Source organism: Gymnoscopelus braueri (assembly GCF_963280865.1).
Source record: "Gymnoscopelus braueri genome assembly, chromosome: 13".
Lineage (NCBI taxonomy): Eukaryota > Metazoa > Chordata > Actinopteri > Myctophiformes > Myctophidae > Gymnoscopelus > Gymnoscopelus braueri.
In genome coordinates this window covers 34,683,986-34,708,107 of record NC_137615.1, presented here as the reverse complement: position 1 = coordinate 34,708,107, position 24,122 = coordinate 34,683,986, and the positions used below count along the sequence as shown (strand labels likewise).

Sequence of the window (24,122 nt, the reverse complement as noted above, 5' to 3'; positions counted from 1 at the left end):
CCCTGCTGTCTAGTGACACCAATCCTCCTTTCCTGCTCCAGTGTGTGCCAGAACCTTTGCAGTCCTCCTCCTTGCTTTCTCCTCCCTGTCTACTCCCTACTCCTGTGTGACGTGCTGGCCTTGGGGCCCGTCTGAGTGACCTGGGTGGCCAACCTGTGGGTCCTTCGCCAGAGGGGATTTTCGCCCAGCGACACACATATGCCACGGATGTCAACTTTGGGTTGGCATCCTGTCAGCGCTGCCAAAGTCTTCGGGCCGGCCGGCGTGCCGCGCCTATGTCTTCCAGAGGTGTTGGCGAGCGATGTTGGTGGTCCGGTCGGCACCTTCCTCTGCTGCATGTGCCCTCTGCTCCACCCTGTGCCAGAGCTGTGAGTATTTATTGGGTCTGAGTGTTTGTTTGCGTTGCTTGTTCGTCTGCGATGTTTCCCGGAAGTTTGTTCTAGTAATAAGTTACAGTTTTGATCCCTCTGTGAAGGTGTACTTCTAGTTATAAGTTACAGTTTAAATCGGGGGTAGCTTCAGTATCATATGTCCGTGACAGTTGACAGGTGGTGGCAGCACCTGAAGTGCTTGTAGCTTCAGATGCAGCTCCTGTAGATGTAGTAGTTTTGGAGATGGTTGCGGATTGTGACATTGACCTTTGATATTTTTTAACCAAAATGTGACGATCTCTTGGGGGCAGCGTACTGATCATTCCCACCAAAGTTCGTGAAAATCTGCCCATCATTTCTCCAAATATTAACAAACACGCAAATTTGTGTGTGATATTTGTGTATACTGTACATTCAGGCCTGACTGTACACTAGCCTGCCTTGCATGCATACAGGCAAGGATAATGATCGGAGTTTAACTGTATTTCTTAAAGTTTTATTTTATAGTCACTGGAATATAATACAGTATATTTAGTTAGACCTCTAATTCTGCCTTTTGCTACCTTCTTCTACTACAGTACCTCCATCTTGTCATGTTGGTGAATACATCTAGGCCCACATCAAATGTTTTTAAGAACAGTATCCTCAAAATCTAAATTACATTTGCAGTCAGTCAAACAGTTTCCTTTTCAACAGCGATATACAGTAGGCTATAGCTTTTAGGCTATGACATCAAGTTGTGTTCACAATATAAGCCTGGAGGCCTTCCATGTCTCTTCTGAATCACCCAGGAGGATTAAAGTCACCCAGGAGGATTGCAACATTTATGTCAACATCCTCCCGCAAACCAACACCAATACTGGGTGCAAGATGTATTAATACAAGATGGCTACCCTGTCCATATGTATATTGTTGTTATTAATCACATGCAGGACTATAAATGTTTGTCATCCATAGCGACAAAGCTTTCACTTCTTGAGGTTAACAGCCTGACAAGTGTGGCTTTCCTCTGTATTTGAGCTTTCTGACAGTGGCTCTTAGATTGTTTCTTGACGTACCTGTAGAATTTATGAGGAAAGATCTCGGATGGAATTACCAATTGGGTGATGATAGCAAGGCGTTTTAGAGGCACCTTTTTTGCACGCACCTTGCAGAAACAGCATCATGCCGGAACGGACAAAACATCTGATGACTGCTCTAAGCAAAGGGCTGCCTGGGTTTGTCGTTCAATAGAATATCCCTAACATGCCACATTATTGTCTCCGCCAGGCCGAAAGGCATGGCGAGAGAATATGTTTTGCACCCTGTCCGTCCGTAGTATGTTTTGCACCCTGTCCGTCCGTAGTATGTTTTGCACCCTGTCCGTCCGTCCATGTGTCCGTCCGTGTGTCCATCTGTCTGCGAGCAGCTAATAAATGGTAAATGGTAAATGGTGCATTTATATAGCGCTTTTATCCAAAGCGCTTTACATAGATTGTGCACGCACATTCCCACTAGTCGGAGGAAGAAATGCCACTTGAAAATGTTCAAATCAGCCTCATGGTGGCACTATAACAGGCCGATTCGCGTTTTTACCTGTAACTGCACTCTCCCTAGAGGCCAAAGAAAAACCTTTGCCATGCACTTTTCACATCTATCTTTTAGAGCGCCACCAGGTGGCTGACTTTTGTAAAACTATTTTTTTTGCTATTACTCCTTCAGATTTTATCCAAAAATCACAAATCGCAAATCGGTACACAGTATCTCTAGTCATGTGATCAAGATGGAAGTGTCCGATATTTCATATTCCATACTAATTGGCTAACATTGGCTTAAAGGAGAAATCCGGACATTTTAAGTGTTATCTTTGATGTGTCGTTACTCACCTACCGACGTAGAAAGTGGCGTTGATTTTTTCCAGCGATTCCCCTGTCGTCATTTTTTTGACCCCCTCCGTTGGCATAATGGGAGCGCATGGCTAAGGGAAATTCGTCTATTATAACCGATGCAAAGTTATTTTTTTCTCTACTACTACTCATTGTAGAGTCTCATGATACTCAAACATGCACTGAAAGTGCCTGAGAAGCTATCGCTAAATGCCGAACGAGCTAACGTTGTTTGCTTATTTCTCTGCCTGGTAACACTGAGTTGCCAGGTTCTGGGAGAGAAACAAGCAACCAGCGTTAGCTCGTTCGGCATTAGCGATAGCTTCTCAGGCACTTTCAGTGCATGTTTGAGTATCATGAGACTATACAATGAGTAGTAGTAGAGAAAAAAATTACTTTGCATCGGTTATAATAGACGAATTTCCCTTAGCCACGCGCTCCCATTATGCCAACGGAGGGGGTCGAAAAAATGACGACAGGGGAATCGCTGGAAAAAATCAACGCCACTTTCTACGTCGGTAGGTGAGTAACGACACATCAAAGATAACACTTAAAATGTCCGGATTTCTCCTTTAAAGTTTGCTGGATAGGTCCGTTTGAACAAAATGCCTCAAATCATGAACACAACTTGCGATTTCCGTGAAATTTTGCACACACATTCCCACTAGGCTGAGGAAGAGATGCCACCCTTTCACATTGGCCTGTTATAGCGCCACCAGCAGGTCTAATTTATTTAGAAAAACACATTTTTGGAACAAAATGCCTCAACTCATGAATGCAGTGTCTGATTGCCGTGCAAGGCCTAAGAAGAAATGGCACCCCTTTTCACATTGGCATATTATAGCGCCACCAGGAGGCCACAATAACCTACCTGACCTGGCGGAGACCTGTGCTCCGAGGAGCACTTTTTCTAGTTTTGTATGAGTACCCATTGTGGTACATCAAAGTTTCATACAAAAAGTGAAGGGGGTAGTTTGCTTTTCCTCAGCTTGATATTCAGAGCCAAGTAATTTGTTTTGGGTTTCTTTGCACAGGCTGAACTTTCATCATTGGCATGCATGATGTTGTATGTTGCCTGTTATTTGTAATGTTTGTTTGTCCAAGACCAAGGACCACAATGGAAATAAGTCACTCACTTCATTGTGAGTTCAAACATTCAAACATAACGTAAAATCAAATCAAATGATAATAAATAAATAAAAAGTTTGCCAATAAAATGTCACCACTGCTAATGGAAAACCGCTTACCACATTAAGGGAATGTAGACCCTATTGTATGGCATTGAGCAGATATAAAACCCTCTCTGAAAAAGGGGAAGTTCTTGCTAACTTTGATGACCTAAAGAACATTTCTTTAAAACTCTGTATAACAGGAAACGGAAATCTCAAAGGAGGTGTTTAATAAACAGTACATAAGGATGTGTTTAGTCAGTCATAAATATTGTTTAAACAGGTCATAATTGGATTCAAACCAGAACACAAATCACCATGATGGATTTTTAAAGTGAGCAAGTGACAAATATCACAGCAATATCTGGTAAGTAATAATATCATGACTTTGGTAAGAAAACTCAATATTATTCACATTTCTTTTCACCTGATGGCAACTTTTATATACAGTACATTTTCCATTAATTGGTAGACCTATACTCTTTGTAGAAAACATCAGATAGTGCTGTCAGTAGCATCCATTAACTTTGATCAGACATTGTAAATGGACTGATCTTTTTTGTACCGAGTGTTCGTCAATCCAATCACTGTGATAACTACTTTGACTACTGGGGTAAAGGGACCACTGTGACTGTTACATCAGGTAAAAACAAACCCTTTGTTTCCTACTCCAACTGTATTAACTGTAATATTTAGTGATATTTTAGACCTGAATGGCATCTTTCAAAAGCCATGTGTTCATTGCATTTTTGGATGCTAGTTTTTGAACACCACATGTATCAAAATGTTACACTGTGACAATGGCTTTGACTACTGGGGAAAAGGCACAATGGTTACAGTTTCATCAGGTAAGTCAATTAAATAATATCATAAAACATATGGATTGAAATACTGTGTCGATATGAGTTAATGACAATGACTTTTGGAGTAGTGTAGTAATTTATTTAACATGTGTATGTCTCAGGTAAGTAATTTATCTCATAATAGCTAAGCTTAATGATTTTGGACCTCATACAGTGGTAACACACACAAGTTAAAAATAAATGTATAAACTGTTAGAGTAGGCAACTCTTATATTATTCATTGTATATTTAGTCTTGGAGACAACAGGGTTATTGTATGCAGTAGGTATCACTTTGTTACACTGTGACTATGCATTTGACTATTGGGGAAAAGGAACAATGGTCACTGTCTCCTCAGGTAAGAAATGATTTATTTTTATTTTCATTACACAAAGATGTCACATCAGTAAGAGCTCATTTATTGAAATAGTTTCTGTTGTTGTTTTTTTTAGAAATCCACTAACTGATAGTAGTCTGTAATCTGTCCAGTTCAAATCAAAACATATGGAAAACGGTGTGTTTTAGAGTCTTAATTTACTTAAACGGAATCAGAGTATGATAATTATGTAATAGTATCTGACCAAATGGTCAAGATGAAATGGAAGTAGATAAGAATGATAGTTTTTGTGAGATGTATGAATAGATCTTTGTAACTGTGCAACTGGGCGTTTGACTACTGGGGAAAAGGCACACTGGTAACTGTATCCGCAGGTAAGTGTTTTGATATGATTTGCACAGTTTTCAATCTACATAACTTTAAAACTCAAGCTGTACAAGGTTATTTTGATATACCAGTTAAAGTAATCTTAAAGTAATTGATATGTATTGGCCTGTTAAGTTCAAATTATCAAAATATGTTTGAAATTAAAAAAAGAAAAATAATCCTTAAAAGTTATACAGTATCACATCATAACCTTGTATCTGCAATTCGTGGCTTTTTACTTAAGCCCTATACATCATCTTACAACAAATAGCAATTATAGCCAATCTTTAAGATCACAATGCATCACAAGCTTCTAGATCGGCTAGTTTAAAATAGGGATAACATGGTGAAAGTCATTATTTGGCTTTTAGAAAATTCTACTATATTAAATATGAAGACTGTGGCTTTTTGTACTAGTCAATGGGTATATTCTCTACTGTGCAATGGTGCTTTTGACTACTGGGGCAAGGGTACAACGGTAACGGTTTCATCAGGTAAGAACAGTTTTTATTAGTTAAAAGGAATAAATAATTGAATATTTCTACTGTAATATTTTGTCTTAATTGACAAACCAATAGGATGTTTTTGCAGATATTTGGAAGATATCTATTCCAAACAGTATGCAAGATGTCTCAAATATGTAGTTGCTCTGCCAGTAATATTTGCAAGTAAAGCATTCTGCGGAATATTTTAACCATGTTATATTTACGGATACATCTATTAATAATATCAACAGCGAATACAAATCACAAAATTCTGCATTCTGGAAAGGTGTCAAATCGATTTATTTATTTTTTACTTTTTTATCCCCCAGACATATTTATATACAAATCCCAGCATTTCAGAATGTCAGAATGTGTATTATTGATACTGTATATATATTTTTTCCTCTCCCAGCTGCAGCGACTGCCCCCACTGTATATCCTCTGGTCCAGTGTGGTTCAGGAGCCGGTGACACTGTCACTCTCGGCTGCCTGGCCACCGGCTTCACACCTGCTGATCTGAAATTCAAATGGACCGACGCCAGTGGGACCGATCTGTCTCTGCAGCCTACCTCTGGTTTTGTTCAATACCCTGCCGTTCAGAAAGGTGATAAGTATATGAAAGTCAGTCAGATCCGAGTCAACAAAAACGCCTGGGAGACCAAAAACGTTTTCAAATGTGCTGCCGAACATTCAGCTGGAGCTGGAGAAGCGACACTTGAAAAACCAGGTAAGAAACATCTAATCATTTGTTAAGTATTTGGAGAAAAAAAAATCTAATTGATTATTAATTTGGAATTATTTGTTCTGTACCTAAGCGGAGCCTATCTTTGATTGTTTTATATATTAATGTCTAACAGTAACAATTTTCTTAACAACAATCCTCATTTGCACAAGTGCAACCAACAAAAGTTCCATTCCACAATGCAATATATTTTAAATTAGATATTTGTTGTGATCAAAATCTGTTTAAACAACTTGATTAATAATAATGAATACCAAAAAAATGCAGATCTGTTAAGTATGATCATTTCAAAACCAATTTCAGATGTATTGAAACAATCATATTCCATCAATATGAAATTCAGTTTAAAAAAAATATTATAATAATAGCATAATACGGTAATAATAATAATAATAATGATAATAATACATTCGAATCATCATAGGCTACTCTAAATCTTTAGGCGCTTATACAATTTCTGTCCACAAAAACTGATATATTTATGATACTTAGATTTGCGCTTATAGATCAGGCATGTTATGTGTGGTCATGTGTTAAATGTGCCGTAAAATGAAGCAATCAAAAAATACTAAATTGCTTTGTTGCCTGACAAAGTAATCAAAGTACATTTTGACAGTGAAAGTTGAAGATAAGCAGAAACAAAAAAAAACACTTAAATAAAATAAATCTTTAATTGAATCCTTTTACATATTCAAAATCATATTATATTATATTATACACATCAATGTGGTATGGAGAGACTATTCTTGCCTATATGCAAATTTAACTGCTGGCTTTTCCCCCCTCTAAGCATGCCTTTGGCACTGATGTTACAGTATAACATCTCGCTTGCATTCCATTTTCTCCCTGTGCTGTAAACCCTTTCTGTGCCTTTTTCACCTAACAGAAATGATTCAAGCCATTAAGTGGCAATAGTATGAGCTTTCAGTGAGCAATATTGTTAAAAAGTATGTTTGTGGCTGGTTTTAAACTGTCAGGTACTTGTCTGTGCAAGCTTGTGTACACAATGTACAGTATATGCAGAAGCGAGACTCAAGTCCTTAAAGTGTTTTACAAGATCAAACTCTCCTTCCTTTCAGTACTTGTTAACTGTATAGCACAGAGTAAAGTTGCATAAAATTGAAAGACTACATACAATTACTATATACATTTCAATTGCCATTGGAGCACCAGATTCTGCTCGGCTTCTGCATATATAACATTCTGTGCTTCTGCGTATATATATCTGTGTATATATGTGTGTGTTTTGCAGTCGTGCATCTTCAGTCACCAACTCTTGAAGTGCTGATCCCCTCTACTGAGGATGTGGTGGACAAGGCTTCCTTCTCCTGCTTTGCCACTGGTTTTTCACCAAAAGATTATAAGATCATATGGCAGAGAAATGGTAAGCCACTCAACAGTGAAGATGCTTACATCATCAAGGATGAAAAGAATGAGAATGGAACTTTGTACAGTGCAGTAAGTTATCTCCAGGTGAATCAAACTGATTGGACCGATGGACAACATCCAATAACATGTGTCTTTGAGGGGGGTGACGGAGCGGTGAACAAATCTGTAACATACAAAAGAGGAGGTGGAGTAGGTGAGTAAAATATAACACTGTGTTACTGTATATTGAATTGCCAACAATTTTACAGATAATGCTGTTTACTAAATACTCCCTAAATCCTCTCTCCAGGGATCTGTGAAGAGGATATGATGAAAATGAAGATCTTGCCTCTGTCAATAGAGAAATTGTTTCACAACAAGCCAGCCCAACTTGTTTGTGAAGTCCTTGAAAAACAACCAGGTCGGGACAGATGGAATGTCACATGGGAGGACATGGATGGAAACCCACTGCCTAATACCAAAAGGACACAAGAACGTAACAAAATCACTGCTGCTGTAGACGTCATGTACGAGGAGTGGAACAAAGGGATCGAGTATAATTGCATTGCTACGCACAAACTTGCTTATACACCAAAGGAGATGCGCTTCGAAAGATCAAATGGTAAGCAAATACTCTGTCTAATGTAATGTAATGCAATGCATGATTCTCAACCTTATTCATTTCAAGGACCCTCATTTGATAGCTTTTCTTTTTTTTTTTTATCTATGGGCCCCCAATCTATGCGTTGCAAATTCTGTTAATTTAACTCTGAGAGTGTACAAATGGAACCAAATGGTTCCATTTGTACACTACAGTGATGTATGTAATGAATTGCATATTGTAATGTAAATTAATGTAGTAAGACTGTGATTTAATTTTACTTACATTTAAGTGCTGATATAGCCTATGTATTTACATTCAGCGGATCTTATCAATACATGTTCAGTACACCATTATGTGTTAATCGATAACCAGAACTATTATGTTGTATGTGTTATCTGCAGCAAAAGATCTAATTGTTCTCTCATGCTTGCAGACGGAAGGATTGAACGCCCATTAGTTTTTCTGCTGACGCCAGTTGAACAAACTAGTATGGTGACCCTGACTTGCTATGTGAAAGACTTCTACCCCAAGGACATTGTTGTGTCTTGGCTCATTAATGATGAGCCTGTGGAAACTCTAGGCACAAAAGAGTATGTGTATCATACCACAAATCTAATGGAAAATCGAGTCAGCGCAAGACAAGTCTACTCTGTCTATGGCCAACTAACATTCAGCAATGCCACTTGGGGAAACCTTGACACGGTGTATAGCTGTGTAGTTTACCATGAATCTATGATGAACACAACTCGAATGATTGTTAGGTCCATGGTGCAAAGAACAGCTGACAAACCCAACCTGGTCAACCTCAGCATGAACATCCTTGAAAGTTGCAAGGCCTAGTAGATGTCATGTTGTGTCACCGTGTGTTATGTTATGTCTTGTTTTTTGTTTTGTTTGTTGCTTGTGATGTGACATCCTGTGTGTTTACAAAGCAGATTGAAAATCCAAATAAAAAAGAAATTTAAGTCATTATTTTGTTGATGTATGTCCTGAAGTTCATAATAGTACCTACCCAACCGCTAATGGTTGGGTACATTTTTGTTTAAGTTAGTTGGTAATAAATAAGTGTATCATAAGACAAATGTTACTACAGTAGACCTCAGGATAGGCATGGTTATACTGTAGATAGAAAATCACATCAGATTTTCTTATACATTTCTTACATCAGAATTCCGTACTCTAATCACTGACAGATCACAGACTATAGCCTACTAAGTATTACTACAACAAGTATTATTACTTAAATCAACTATCGACTAGGACAATTTCAGAAGTCACATCTTCATTTAGGCTATTTAGTGTTGTGTGTTGTCTAGTGTGTTTGTGTTCACTCTACTTGGTCTTGCCCTGAGAATATGGTGCATGTTCAAAATCTATTTCACAAACCTAAATGTCAAGATGTTCTTTCAAAAGCAAGTCAGGCTCACTGTGATTACTAGTTTATTATTAAAAACAATTCAAAAGGCAAGAGAAAATGTGTAGCCTACTTATACATCAGATGTTAGTTGTAAATTAACATGGCAGTCAGTTTAATCTCTCACTACCATAAACTGTTGACCATTTTAAACAATTTTAAAAGCATTAAAGCAGAGAGAATACCCAAGCATCAGCTTCACAGACACATACTGTAAGATCTCAGTGTCAAACATTAATTTGACTTGGTGTCCTTTTCTGGTACACATGATCACAGGACAACAAAAACAAACTATTAACAGCAGTCAAATAAGCAAAGCTATTAGGTTTGAAATGTTTAATCAACATTTGTATTTATTATTAATCGATTGACAGAAAATATTGTATCAAATGCAATTTTAGTAATCAAATAATCAGTTTAGTAATACATCATATAAAATAGATAATTGACTATCTTTATTAAAAGTACATATTAAAAGTCATGTTTTTGACTGCTTGGTAAACATACTGTAAGCTATTTCAAGATGTCTGTTTGGGTTCAGTCAAAGTCAAATTAACGGTCCAAATTAATCATACAGCTTAGTAGAACAATCTGAAGATAACTGACTGATTAATCGATTATGGAAATAATCATCAATCGCAGCCCTTAAAGCTACACCATTAATACCACAGTCTCCTACCAAGAATATCTCACTAGTAGATCTATAAGCGGTCATAAAAAGAATATCTGCCCATTATGGGCTATTCACAAGTCAAAACTTGATATACAGTGATTGCTAATGTGATGCTATTTTATCTTCACAGTACAAGTAGATTATCTGGTTTTGATTGACACTCATTGGAGTCACGGAGCAGAGACAGATCCAGATAATATGCAGAACACAGCCCTCACCTTCATCTTCCTCTTCCTCATCACTCTGGTGTACAGCATTGGGACCACTATCATCAAGGTATGGACACATGAACTGTAATGGAAGAGCTAAACATGTTTGCAGAGTAATATTGGTTGTATTAGCTACAGTAATGCCATGCATACTGTATAATGTCAAATTCTGACCATTCAATCTGGGATAATAATAGGATATCAATAAAGACTGTTGCAATAGAAAGTTAGAAAGGCAGAGGCATATAGATGTTTGACCATGCAGTTCCAAGAGAAAGTATGATTTTACACAGTTGTTTATGTTGCAAGTAAATTTCATAAATATTGCTGCATAGTGGTGCCACTATTTGGTATCATATTACTGATCTAGATTTCTTTCTGTTTCGTTCACAGGTTAAATGAAAAAAAGAAAGGACAATTGAACCGTGTTAAAACTTTACCAATGGATAATTTGAGTTTTGTTAATATCTTGTATGTATTCATGTTTGACTTTTCCTAAAATGTGTGTAGGCCTATTGCTTTCCATGGTAGCTTTGTAACTTGATTATATTCAGAAATAAAGATGTAACAATAGAGAGTGATTCAGTGTAGTTGCTTTTACAAGTCCTGTTGAAAAATAAGTGCCATGTTTCCCTTCTGTATTTCGAGTGCTTTTTTGGGACCAGGGTGTTGCATGCTTCCGCCAGCTGCCTGCGCTGATCGCTCAGCCCTGTCTTACTCTAACATCTGTCTGTGTAACAGCCTTCCACTTCCACCTGAATACTCTAAGTAAAAGTCTGAAAAACAACACCATCTAGCTAGAGTAGAAGGACATTACAGTCCAGTGTAGCGTATCGTGTTTCCTTGCACAAAATCCACAGGTATGTATAACATTATCAAAGATTAAATGTACGATCATGATTTTATAAATTGCACTAGCCAATTTAACAAACAAAGCAAATAAAATGGATCTGTTTTGTCTCAGTGCAGAGGGTCATGTCTCCGTCCATCACCCTTTACCCTGTCTGGGACGGTGAGGACAGGACTTCACCAGAGAGCCTCATCTGTGCCCTGAATCGCTTCTATCCAGACAAGCTGAGTGTGGAATGGCAATTGGACAGCCATAACCTAAACACAACAACAGTCCAAGAGAAGCTGCAAAGCATGGAGGGCATTGAAAAAACCTTCAGTCTAATTAGCCAGATTAAACTGGATAAAGACAAGTGGAAAAATGGGTCAATTTTTAAATGCATATCCAGACACAATGCAGTTGAATCAAATCAATCAATTAGTATTTGTGCAAGTAAGTGTCCCTACTAAGCCATTATTATTTTGATTTAGCTGAAGTTTTTCAGCTATGAATGCTGCAAATATCAATATTCATGAGACTGGAAGAGATTTGTGAAACCATGAAAGTCAAAATCTATTACTGCTTTTAAGAACAAATATATCTATTAAGATAAGTTTACCTTTTAGCCTATCCTATTTTGCCTTCTAAGACATTTTCTTTTTCTTCTGACAGTTCAAACATCTTCCTCTCCGTCCATTCATTTGGAGACCCCCAGCTTTAAGACAGTGATGACGGCAGAGTCTGAGGTGACAGCTAAGTGTGTTGTTCACACTGCCCTTGATGCCAGGGTCACCTGGTTCATTGATGGGGAAATCTCACACAGCAATAACAAAGTGGAACAGGTCAGCACCACAGCCTCTATCATCAGCAACCTCACTGTTTCCACAAGTCAATGGAAGAGCCTCAGTAAAATAGCATGTAAAGCTGAACATCGCTGCTTCAGTACTACTGAGAAGACAGTGAGTGTTAAAGGTAGGAGAGCTGCAGATGTTGATAATGTTTATCGATATTTGGTAGAACTGAACAACACTGAAAGTACTGTATACACCATTTGTGCGTGTGTGTGTGTGTGTGTGTGTGTGTGTGTGTGTGTGTGTGTGTGTGTGTGTGTGTGTGTGTGTGTGTGTGTGTGTGTGTGTGCGTGCGTGCGTGCGTGCGTGCGTGCGTGCGTGCGTGCGTGCGTGCGTGCGTGCGTGCGTGCGTGCGTGCGTGCGTGCGTGCGTGCGTGCGTGCGTGCGTGTGATCAAGGTCATGCAGTGAGAGATCCATCAGTGCTGATCCGAAGATCTTTCCCACAATCACTAAAAGAAGACAGTGCTGTGCTGGAATGTCACGTCACTCAGATCTCCTCCAGTGATCTCTACATCACCTTTCAGGCCAACGGGACGGGGATCTCTGATAAACAGTTTGTTATACTTCCTGCAAGCACTGATCTCCATTCAATCACTAGACGATTCTCTGTTCCCAGAAATTACTCAAATGAAACAACCTTCACATGCACAGTGAACCAAGGGTTCTCCCACATGTGGGTGTCAAATTCCACTGGGAAGTTCTTTGGTAGGTGATTTATCGATCTTCTCGTTTAATCTGGTGGGGACATGTTCCTCCTTATCAACCTCTTTAAGCTGTAATTTAACTGCATTACATTTTCGATGTGACTTTTAGGAGATCCATCGATTGAGCTTCTTGTAGCTCCCAGTGAAGACCAGGGATCACAGAAACTCATGTGCTCTGGATGGGGCTTCAACCCTCAGATCCAATGGCTTGACGAGTCTCAGAAGATATCTGGACCAACCAGCGACATAAGGATGGGTCAAGATGGACGTGTTGCAGTAACCAGTCATCTCAACATCCCTCAAAATGAATGGAAAACAGGAAAGATCTTCACCTGTGAAATCTCAGACCAGTCAACCAAAAAAGCTGTTGGAACGAACATTAGTCTCTGCTCAGGTAAAATGAAACAAACAAGAATTTAACATCACATGCCTTCCGAATATTTAGAAACCAGTGTTTTAGTTTCTGCATGTCTGACCATTCAAGATTACATTTAAATATATATAAAAAAAACAATGTATTTTTGTACATTTCTGCACAGAAGTTTATTCCATGCATGTTTCTTTTACAAAATAATTTTGTAATTTGTTAATGATAACTCATCAACCCTCCCATCCCTCCGTTAATCTGGAGAGCCCAGCTTCAAAACGGTAATGATGGCAGAGTAACAGCAGTCAACTAAGCAAGGCAATTAACGTTAAAACAATTAATCAAATAAACTATGAATCAATTGACAGAATTAAATATCAAATAATGTTTAGTAATGCAAGATTTCTGATATGTGCCATTAACAACTAATAGATCATTATTTAGCAGTTAACTTTGTTCCATATTCTACAATTAAAAGTGATAATAAGTGTAATCACGCACACCTGGGCCTTATATACCCGTGCGCCAGTACGACTGGTGTGTCTTAAAGAAATAAACATGTCCCAATGCCAGTGAGGTGGGGTCATTCCCCATACATATGAAATATGTTGGGTGTAGAAGAGGTAGTCTCGAGACGATAGAGAACATACTCTATTTAGCAAATTCAGGATGTCCCTGTGGTTTCAGATTAATTGTGTTGAGCATTTACCATCATTTTGTACTTTATCACCTTATTTCACCATCATTATATGGTCTAAATTAATCACATGGAATATGGAAATTATGGAATCATGGAAAGAATCACTAGCTGCAGCCCTAGAAGCTGCATCGTTATTACAACAGTCTCCCACCAAGAATATCTCACTATTAGTACATATATGAGGTCATAAAATAATATGTGCTCATTGTGGGCTAATCACAATATGCAGTCAAATCTTGATATCCAGTGATTGTTAATGTAATGCTATTTTCATCTTCACAGTACAAGCAGATGATCTGGTTTTGATTGACAGCCATTGGTGTCACAGAGCAGAGACAGATCCAGATAGCATGCTGAACACAACCCTCACCTTCATCTTTCTCTTCCTCATCACTCTCCTGTACAGCATTGGGACCACTATCATCAAGGTATGAACTTATGAACTGGAGTGAAAGAGCTAAAAATTGTTGCAGTAATATTGGCTTTATACCATGAAAAAGTACAATGTCCAGTTGCAATTTATTTGTTCGATCTGGGATGATAACAGTGTATGGAGAAAGGCTGTTGCAATAACACTGATGGAAAGGCATATGATCCCATGCAGCTCTGAGAGAATATGGTGTTATGAACAGCACAGTTTATGTTGCAAATTACACTTCATAAACACTGCTACACCATGGTGCCACAATTTGGTATCATTTTACTAATCTAGACTTTATTCTGTTTCATTTACAGGTTAAATGAAAGGAAGGGGGGGGGGGGCTGTGGTTTTACAGATTTAGTTTTTTGTTTGTTTTTGTTACAATTGATATTTTTTGTATTTTATTATCTTCTATGTATTATGATTTCCTTTTCTTATATTAGTGTAGTGCTTTCCATGGTAGCTGTGTAAATTAATGATGTTCTTTATCAGAAATGATGTACTGTACTACATTAGTAAACTGTGAATTAAGATTTGTGTCCCTCCTGTGGACAAACAATGTTTAGATTGTTTGCTTTTATGTATTATTAATCCACCCCTTGTAATAATTTATGTTTATTTGACTTTCTTCAAATGCAAGCATATTAAAGCTGCACAATGTAACTGTCCTCTTCTGTCCCTGATTTGAACCAGGTTTCCTGCCTAAGTGCTGACATTTTTTATCATTGAGCTGATAGAGCCTGCCTACTTGCTCAGGGGATAAATTGAATCTTGACCATCAGGTCAAAATTCGTGTCAGATCCTGTGTCTAGGTGAGACATGACCTTTGACATGGTCTAAATGTTTCAATAGAAGAGCAAGGAGACAAAATACAACCACCCCAATTGTATAACATATTGTGTAAACATACTCTACCATACAGATTGGACAAAATTACATTTTATTCATTAAAAAGGTTACATAGTGCTGCTTTAACATGTGTCATTTGCCTTTGCTTTATTTGCAATGATGGTATGCATCAATTCATCAGCACCTGGAATCAACCGACCATTTTCAGCAATATGCAAATAATAGATAGTGTGTGGTTACAATGTGGTTCTAATAATGGCCTGTGTTCCGAAATGTTTTGCAATTGTGTGAGAACTTAACGAAATGGTTATGAGAAATTAAAATTCCAACCAATTTCCCTAACGGGCAGTGACTTCGCACCTGGTGTCTGTGATGCACCGTTGCTCAGTGGCACAGTGGCTTGTTTCACTTCTGTAATTCGGGTGCTGTTTTGAGACCATCGCTTCCGCCTGCTGCCTGCTGCCTGCTAATCGTTCAGCCCCTATCTTACTCTAACATCTGTGTAACCGCCTTCCTCCCAAGGTTATTATAGTTAAATTAAACTAAACAAAAAAAAGAAAAAACATTTTAGTTAACTGAGACATAAAATAAAATAAAAATATTTAGAATAAAAATAAAACACAATTGATATTGTGTACTTACAAAACCAATTAAAATAAAATAAAATATATACAGAAATGTGTTTAGTTTTAGTCTTTGTCAATTTGGTAGGCTTTGTCAGCACAACAAGCATACGTTGTCAACACAACAAGCATCTGTTTATTGAGACTGTTATGTTTATGACTGTGAGTCAATTGCCTTCACAAAGTGTTAGTACTGAAATACCCTATTCTGAACTTAAATACTACCCCTGTCCTGACAAAGGCATCCCTTATTATAATATACTGTAAAAAACGAAACTTAATACTGAAATTAATAGAAACTAAATTCTAACATTCTAAACAATAAGACTAAACTGAAATTAGCAAACCCACTCTGGAAACTAACCGAAACTAATAAAGCGAACTTATAAAAACTAAATAAAAATAAAATCAACGAAAAATACAAAACTATAATGACTATACTTCCATCTCCACCTGACAACAAAAAAAAGCACAACTACTCCATCTAGATAGAGTAGTAGGATATTACAGTTCGCATTCCATGTAGGCTACAGTATCTTGTGTCTTTTCACAAATTGCAAGGTATGTATTGTATAACCTCATCGAAGGTCAAATATCACATAATCATTGCACACGTCAATTAACGCTTGAGACTGAAGTAACAATAAATAAATGATATGTTCTGTCTCAGTGCAGAGGGTTGTGTCTCCGTCCATCACCCTTTACCCTGTCTGGGACAGTGAGGACAGGACTTCACCAGAGAGCCTCATCTGTGCCCTGAATCGCTTCTATCCAGAGAAGATGAGTGTGGAATGGCAATTGGACAGCCATAATCTAAACACAACAACAGTGGAGGAGAAGCTGCAAAGCATGGAGGGCGTTGAAAAAACCTTCAGTCGAATTAGCCAGATTAAACTGGATAAAGACAAGTGGAAAAAGGGGTCCATTTTTAAATGCATATCCAGACACAATGCAGTTGAATCAAATCAATCAATCAGTATTTGTACAAGTAAGTTCCCCTAACAATCATTGAAATACTTAGCAAATCGTCTGTCAGGTGGAAACTTCATACTGTACGTCCAAAACAGTTACTTTTCAGGATTCAAATGAAAAATTAGCAAAAGTAGCAGATCGAAGAGCTGAAAACAACACAGTTAAAGGTGTATTTATAATTTTCAACATTATTTGAACTTCTATCCTAGATAGACTTTTTAATGACATTTTCTCTTTTCCTACAGTTTATCAATCTGCATCTCCTTCCATTAATCTGGAGACCCCCAGCTTCAAGACAGTAATGACGGCAGAGTCTGAGGTGAAAGCTACGTGTGTTGTCCACACTGCCTTTGATGCCACGGTCACCTGGTTCATTGATGGGAACATCTCACCCAGTAAAAACAAAGTGGAACAGGCCAGCACCACAGCTTCTATCATCAGCAACCTCACTGTTTCCACAAGGAAATGGAAGAGCCTCAGTAGCATAGCATGTAAAGCTGAACATCGCTGCTTCAGTACTACTGAGAGGACCGTGAGTGTTAAAGGTAGGAGATATTGAAAGAAAATGCTATTAAATGATGCTTGGTAGAACTGAACACTGAACATAAGCAACATTTCTTGTTTTTGTCATCAAGGTCATGCAGTGAGAGATCCATCAGTGCTGATCAGAAGATCTTTACCACAAGCACTAAAAGACAGCGCTGTGCTGGAATGTCACGTCACTCAGATCTCCTCCAGTGATCTCTACATCACCTTTCAGGCCAACGGAACGGAGATCTCTGAGAAACAGTTTGTTGAACTTCCTGCAAGCACAGATCTCCATTCAATCACTAGACGATTCTCTGTTCCCAGAAATTACTGGAATGGACAAACAACCTTCACATGCATAGTGAACCAAGGCTTCTCCAGCAAGTGGGTGTCAAATTCCACTGGGAAGATCTTTGGTAGGTGATTTATTGATCTTCTCATTTAATGTGCTGGTGAAATATTCCTCTTTATCATTCTTTTTCAGCTGTCATTTACTTGTATTCAATTCGCAATGGGATATTTAGGTGATCCATCGATTGAGCTTCTTCTAGCTCCAAGTGAAGACCAGGGATCACAAAAACTTGTGTGCTCTGGATGGGGCTTCAGCCCTCAGATTCAGTGGCTTGGTGAGTCTGAGAAGATATCCGGACCAACCAGTGACATCAGGATGGGTGAAGATGGACGTGTTGCAGTGACCAGTCATCTCAACATGCCTCAGAATGAATGGAAAACAGGGAAGATCGTCACCTGTGAAATCTCAGAACCCCAGTTAACCAAAAAAGCAGTTAGCAAAAACATTAGTCTCTGCTCAGGTAAAATGAAACACAAGAAAGTATCAGCATATTTCTTCTGTGTTAGAAAACTGTTTCTTAATTTGTCCATGTCTGACAATCCATTTAAGACTAAATTTAAATATAGCTTCTATATATTAAAACAACCCAGGGTTTTAAATTGTTTGACAGAAACGTATACAGTTGATTTTTCTTCGACTGACTTTCCCAACTTGCTATTGCTATAGCTCATCAACCCTCCCCTCCCTCCATTAATCTGGAGACCCCCAGCTTCAAGACGGTAATGATGGCAGAGTCTGAGGTGACAGCTACATGTGTTGTTCACACTGCCTTTGATGCCAGGGTCACCTGGTTCATTGATGGGAAACTCTCACCCAGCAAGAAAAAAGTGGAACAGGTCAGCACCACAGCTGCTATCATCAGCAACCTTACTGTTACCACAAGGAAATGGAAGAGCCTCAGTAGCATAGCATGTAAAGCTGACCATCGCTGCTTCAGTACTACTGAGAAGACCATGAGTGTTAAAGGTAGGAGAGCTGCAGAAATGGAAAACAATTGCTATCACGTGATACTTGGTACTGAACACTGAACGTAAGCAACATTTTCTGTTTCTGTCTTCCAGGTCATGCAGTGAGAGATCCATCAGTGCTGATCAGAAGATCTTTCCCACAATCACTACAAGAAGACAGCGCTGTGCTGGAATGTCACGTCACTCAGATCTCCTCCAGAGATCTCTATATCACCTTTCAGGCCAACACGACGGAGATCTCTGATAAACAGTTCGTTGAACTTCCTGCAAGCACAGATCTCCATTCAATCACTAGACGATTCTCTGTTCCCAGAAATTACTGGAATGAACAAACAACCTTCACATGCACAGTGAACCAAGGCTTCTCCAGCAAGTGGGTGTCAAACTCCACTGGGAAGTTCTTTGGTAGGTGATTTATTGATCTTCTCATAATGTGTTGTTGGTGAAATATTCCTCATTTCATTATTTAATTGTACTCAATTTGCAATGGAACTTTTAGGTGATCCATCAATTGAGCTTCTTCTAGCTCCCGGTGAAGACCAGGGATCACAGAAACTTGTGTGCTCTGGAAGTGGCTTCAACCCTCAGATCCAATGGCTTGCTGAGTCTGTGAAGATATCTGGACCAACCAGTGACATCAGGATGGGTGAAGACGGGCATGTTGCAGTAACCAGTCATCTCAACATACCTCAAAATGAATGGAAAACAGGGAAGATCGTCACCTGTGAAATCTCAGACAAGTCAACCAAAAAAACTGTTGGACAAAACATTAGTCTCTGCTCAGGTAAAATCAAACAACCAGAAAAGAGTGAGCAAAGCTCACTCACAAAATAACCAAATTATGATTGCTATTATGAAGCATGTCATGGAATAAAATCATTCTGAATTATTTCACACTGTACAGTTCAGAATATACAGTACATTTGAATTAATTCAAGGGATTCATAAGACAATACACAAAAATAGATTGTTCATTCATTCATTTATTCATTCATTCACTCATTCATGCATTCATGCATTCATTCATTCATTCATTCATTCATTCATTCATTCATTCATTCATTCATTCATTCATTCATTCATTCATTCAATAACAGCTAAACAGCTCACTGCAAGCAATTGAAAACTCCACATGTCATTCCTTTTCAGCAGCGCCATCATCTCAGACTGTTGCTGTATTTCTTGAGGGTCCACCTCTCAAGGAGCTCCAGGAGGTAGATGAACAGGTGCCCATCACCTGCCATGTGGTTGGCCCAAATCTTGATAGTATTTCCATCCGTTGGAAAGTGAATGGGACAAAATCTTCTCAGAATTCTACTAAAGTAATACCACAAAGTCACAGTAATGGGACAACGACTATCCGGAGCATCCTGAAAGTGCCAGCAAAGACATGGGCTGCATACACACAAGTGTCCTGTGAGGCAAAGCACCAGTGCTCCAAGCAAGGCTATGAGGTTCATATCAGCAAAAACAGAGGTATAGGTGAATGGATTGTATTGTATGTTCAGTTTGGTGCAGAATTAATCAATTCACTCAGCTGTGACTAGGCTACTCTGAGATGACAATGCCTAATTAGTTGAGTTTCCTTTTACCACATTAACCCATGGTGTCCCTATTTTTGGCCTTTCATTATAGGCAAGAAAATGTCAAAATAACTTCAGAAAATGTCAAAATAACTTCAGAAAATGTCAAAATAACTTCAGAAAATGTCACAATTGTCGAAATTGAATTCAATTGTGAATGGTTGTACCTTTCCCCAGTATCAGTGACCCCCTCCCCACCGTCAGCCACTCTGCTCCAGGGTTCTGGTGGGCTTGTGTGCCTGGCGTTTGGCTTCAGGCCTGCAACCATCAACATCACATGGCTTCTTAATGGCAGCACGGAGCTGCAGAGCTACAACACCAGTGAACCCAGCAGGGATCCGAATGGGAAGTTCAGCATCCACAGCCAACTCCACCTGCCCCCACTAGACTGGCTCCCCGGGGTGGTCTACACCTGCAGGGTGACACATACCACAACCACCTTAGTCCTGAATATAACCAAACCAGGTGCCTGTTTGTCTCCATATGTCTTTAATCTGAAGACTCACCTCTTCAGACTCCACCTTAGCTTGTAGCACTTGCTGTAGCACTTGCCCTAGCCTTGACAACCTTGCAGGCTTATGCAAAGGTTAAAATGTAATTTAGATAGCATGTTATTTAGACAGATGCCACGTTCATTTGTTGACTTTGAGATACATTTTTTGATATTATACTGTTTAGACTGATGATAGGTTCTTGGTTTATCTGTGATCCTAGATTACTATCTCTATGCATTTGATGTATTACCTTGTGTTTACCTTGCTTACTGTAAATCGTTCTGGATTAAGAGCATCTGCTAAATGCTTAAATTGTAAATTGCAGATAAATTATTGCTTAAAGTAAAAGGGCAACTTCCCTGAATTCCCTGAACCTGAATTTTGAATCCTGTTGTTTTATTGTGAGGAAGAACAATAGGATTCAGATTAAATATCTGCTAAATTGATCTTTAATCAAAATAAATCTCTGAAGGGACATCATTAGATCCTCACCTAACACCACTTCCCCCTGTCTGAGCAAATGATGTCTGAGGTGCAAATGATAGTACCTGGCGGTTTTGGAGTGTTCATGACATACTTAATTTAGCCTTTTGTTTACACTTTTACCAATGTGATGTACCTAAGATGTTCTACAAGTAATGAGTTACAGTGAGTTTTAAGAGACTACAAGGATCAACTTATTAACCATTTAAACCCTGCATACTTTGTTCACCGGAGTCCCCCCGGGGTCTACTAATTGGTGTAGTTTTTCCCCTCCACACCAAATCTTTTCACCAAATGTCTGCCTATTATGGCATGCCCTGAATAAGGACGCAAAATACAATTTGTGATACTGCTTTGGCTTGTCACATGATCACTTCAATGTTGATAATATTTAACACACAAATCTCTTTTGCATGTCTTTTACAGAGGTTCTAGAGGAGGCTGTGTTCTTTGACGAGAGCAGACATGAACCTATCATTCAAGACTTAGAGGTGAATTGGTACATGGCCATCACCTTCCTCATCCTCTTCTTAATTTCTCTGCTTTATGGCACCTTGGTCACCCTCATAAAGGTGAGGATAGAATAGCACTCCTTCAGGGTAGTTGTACAGCACTATGTATTGTTGGAGTGGTTTGCATTATTCAATATACCTGTTCAATATGTATTAACCACTTAAGCCCTATATACTTTGTTGAATGATGAATAGCGAAAATAGCTAATCTACAAGCTCAAAATCATTGTGATGCCATGCGTTGTGAGCATGTAGATCTGCTATTTTACTACTGTCACCCTCCATTATTCTTTCAGACTAAATGATAAAGACCACCGAAGGATGTAATGGATCTCAGTGTGTGCCATGATCATAGGAGGGTATTTTCTTTTCCTTTTTTAAGAAACATACCGTGGTTTATTATTTCTGAAATTGCTATTGCATTTATTTTTACTTTATTTTATTTGACTTGATTGAAGTGCCGACTGTGCCATCATTGCTATTAATGTGGTGTAGCTTGTTTACAATGTTTATTCTCATGGCTTTTCCAGTTTGTATACCGAAAACTATATTAGAAATCAATAAAACTGAAAACAACAACTAAAAACAAGCATCAATCATTAACACAACAGCGGAGGTCATAACAAAACCACACTTTACTACAAGCAGAGGGAACCACAACTTGTCTTGTAGTTCACTTGTTCTACCAAGATTGTCCACTACAGGGAGCAATAGCTCCGTCTGGCATTTTATCATAGAGATGTGTCAGCTTTAGAGCATTGGTTCTCAACCTTTTCAGGCCACGACCTCCCACAATAACAATATTTGAACTGGGGACCCCCCTCAACAACCATATTTGAACTGGGGACCCCCCACAATAATCATATTTGAACTGGGGACCCCCCTCAATAACCATATTTGAACTGGGGACCCCCCTCAATAACCATATTTGAACTGGGGACCCCACCTCAACAACCATATTTGAACTGGGGACCCCCCACAATAACAATATTTGAACTGGGGACCCCCCTCAATAACCATATTTGAACTGGGGACCCCCCACAATAATCATATTTGAACTGGGGACCCCCCAAAATAATCAATTTGAACTGGGACCCCCCCATCCTGACAAGCACTAGTCTGGAATTTTAGGAGTTGAGGCATTACATTTTGTTTGACTCGGTTCCACAGATAAATATTGTGACAATAGCAGATCTACAAGCTCGTGAGCTTCTTTTTTTTTGCCTCTTTCTTATATTGTTTGACAATTTGGCCAATGTTGTCCTTAAATTGTCACTTCACTGTCATCTGGGGTCCTGGGGACCCCCCCAAAAATCATTTAGGGATCCCCCTGGGGGTCCCGACCCTCTATGGTCCTGACCCACAGGTTGAGAACCACTGCTTTAGAGGAAACTAGACCAGTGCAATGGCTGTTGGGTAATGGTCTACTCTGGGACGAGAAGTTGGGAGCGAATCGAGCGATCTATAAAGGGCTGTAACTTTCACAGGTATAATCCGTCCATGACTGACTGACTGACAGACAGACAGACAGACAGACAGACAGACAGACAGACAGAAGGACCTTTATTCAGGGGTTCCCAATGGGGTCCCCAGATTATTTGCATGTGCAACATTGTTTTCTCACTCAACAGTAAACAAACCAACATACAGTATAATAGTGTATACAGGGTACCTGCACATTTATAAAGTGACAATTTAAGGACTTTTAAGACCTTTTTAACTCAAAAAAGATTTTTTTATAATAATAAAATATGATAAATAAGACCATTGCGTCAAAATAAATCAACAAACTCTTAATAAATGCACTGAAATTCTGAACGTATACGTACGTATGTATACCACTGTAATCCACAAATCTCGAGAACCGTATAGATTCCGTGCATTTATTGTAAGATTGTAAGATGTATGAGAGTGCCCACTGGTCTCTCAGATGCTTGAAATCAGCTGTAAATATTAAATGTGAAGTTTCAGAGGTGGGTTTCCATGACGACACAACTAGACACATTAAGAAATGGTGTGTGAGAGGATGACTGAGTGTTGAGTTCTGTCTGTCTGTCTGTGTCTGTCTGTCTGTCTGTCTGTCTGTCTGTCTGTCTGTCTGTCTGTCTGTCTGTCTGTGTGTGTGTGTGAGACTGAGTTTGCGTGTGTGTGCCAGAGTGCATGTGCGCGCGATCGCACGTATGCACCCTGTCTATGAGTGTGAGCTGTGTGTTTGGATCTGCCGTTGTGTACATTGTGGGTTTGAAGGAATGCACATCTGGGAGGGATGAGACGCAGGGCTCCTCACCATTGGCTGCTTCAAGTGTGACCTGGCACCGAGTGTGAACCCGATTGGCTGGGGACCGTGTGGCAGCCAGCCCGAGCCTGTGACGCTGTTGCCGGGATGGAGTCACGGCGTGCTGCTGCCAGTCTTAAACGCCAAGGGGCTGCCGACAGGGAA

General features: G+C 39.1%; 1 protein-coding gene and 1 gene segment (V, D, J or C); both read left to right on the top strand.

Moving 5' to 3' along the window:
- Positions 1 to 4,559: 4,559 nt before the first annotated feature.
- LOC308098885 (Ig mu chain C region membrane-bound form-like) lies at positions 4,560 to 9,119 on the top strand. The segment is given in 5 exons: positions 4,560 to 4,605; positions 5,848 to 6,162; positions 7,430 to 7,759; positions 7,856 to 8,167; positions 8,583 to 9,119.
- Positions 9,120 to 11,658: 2,539 nt separating this feature from the next.
- Positions 11,659 to 22,217, top strand: LOC308098561 (uncharacterized protein). 6 transcript variants are annotated; one of them, XM_080446969.1, is made up of 17 exons: positions 11,659 to 11,727; positions 11,947 to 12,246; positions 12,523 to 12,831; positions 12,940 to 13,224; positions 14,180 to 14,325; positions 15,012 to 15,130; positions 16,461 to 16,778; positions 17,008 to 17,307; positions 17,398 to 17,706; positions 17,815 to 18,102; positions 18,309 to 18,608; positions 18,704 to 19,015; positions 19,110 to 19,394; positions 19,760 to 20,086; positions 20,371 to 20,658; positions 21,597 to 21,742; positions 21,979 to 22,217. In XM_080446969.1, exons 7-17 carry the CDS (start codon positions 16,571 to 16,573, stop codon positions 21,985 to 21,987), a joined length of 2,772 nt encoding a protein of 923 aa, XP_080303095.1. In that variant the 5' UTR covers positions 11,659 to 11,727; positions 11,947 to 12,246; positions 12,523 to 12,831; positions 12,940 to 13,224; positions 14,180 to 14,325; positions 15,012 to 15,130; positions 16,461 to 16,570; the 3' UTR covers positions 21,988 to 22,217. The 6 variants fall into 6 exon arrangements, with proteins under 6 accessions (XP_080303095.1, XP_080303096.1, XP_080303097.1 ...); XM_080446970.1 differs by lacking the exon at positions 15,012 to 15,130; XM_080446971.1 differs by lacking the exons at positions 11,659 to 11,727; positions 11,947 to 12,246 and having other exon boundaries at positions 12,450 to 12,831.
- The last annotated feature ends 1,905 nt before the right edge of the window (positions 22,218 to 24,122 follow it).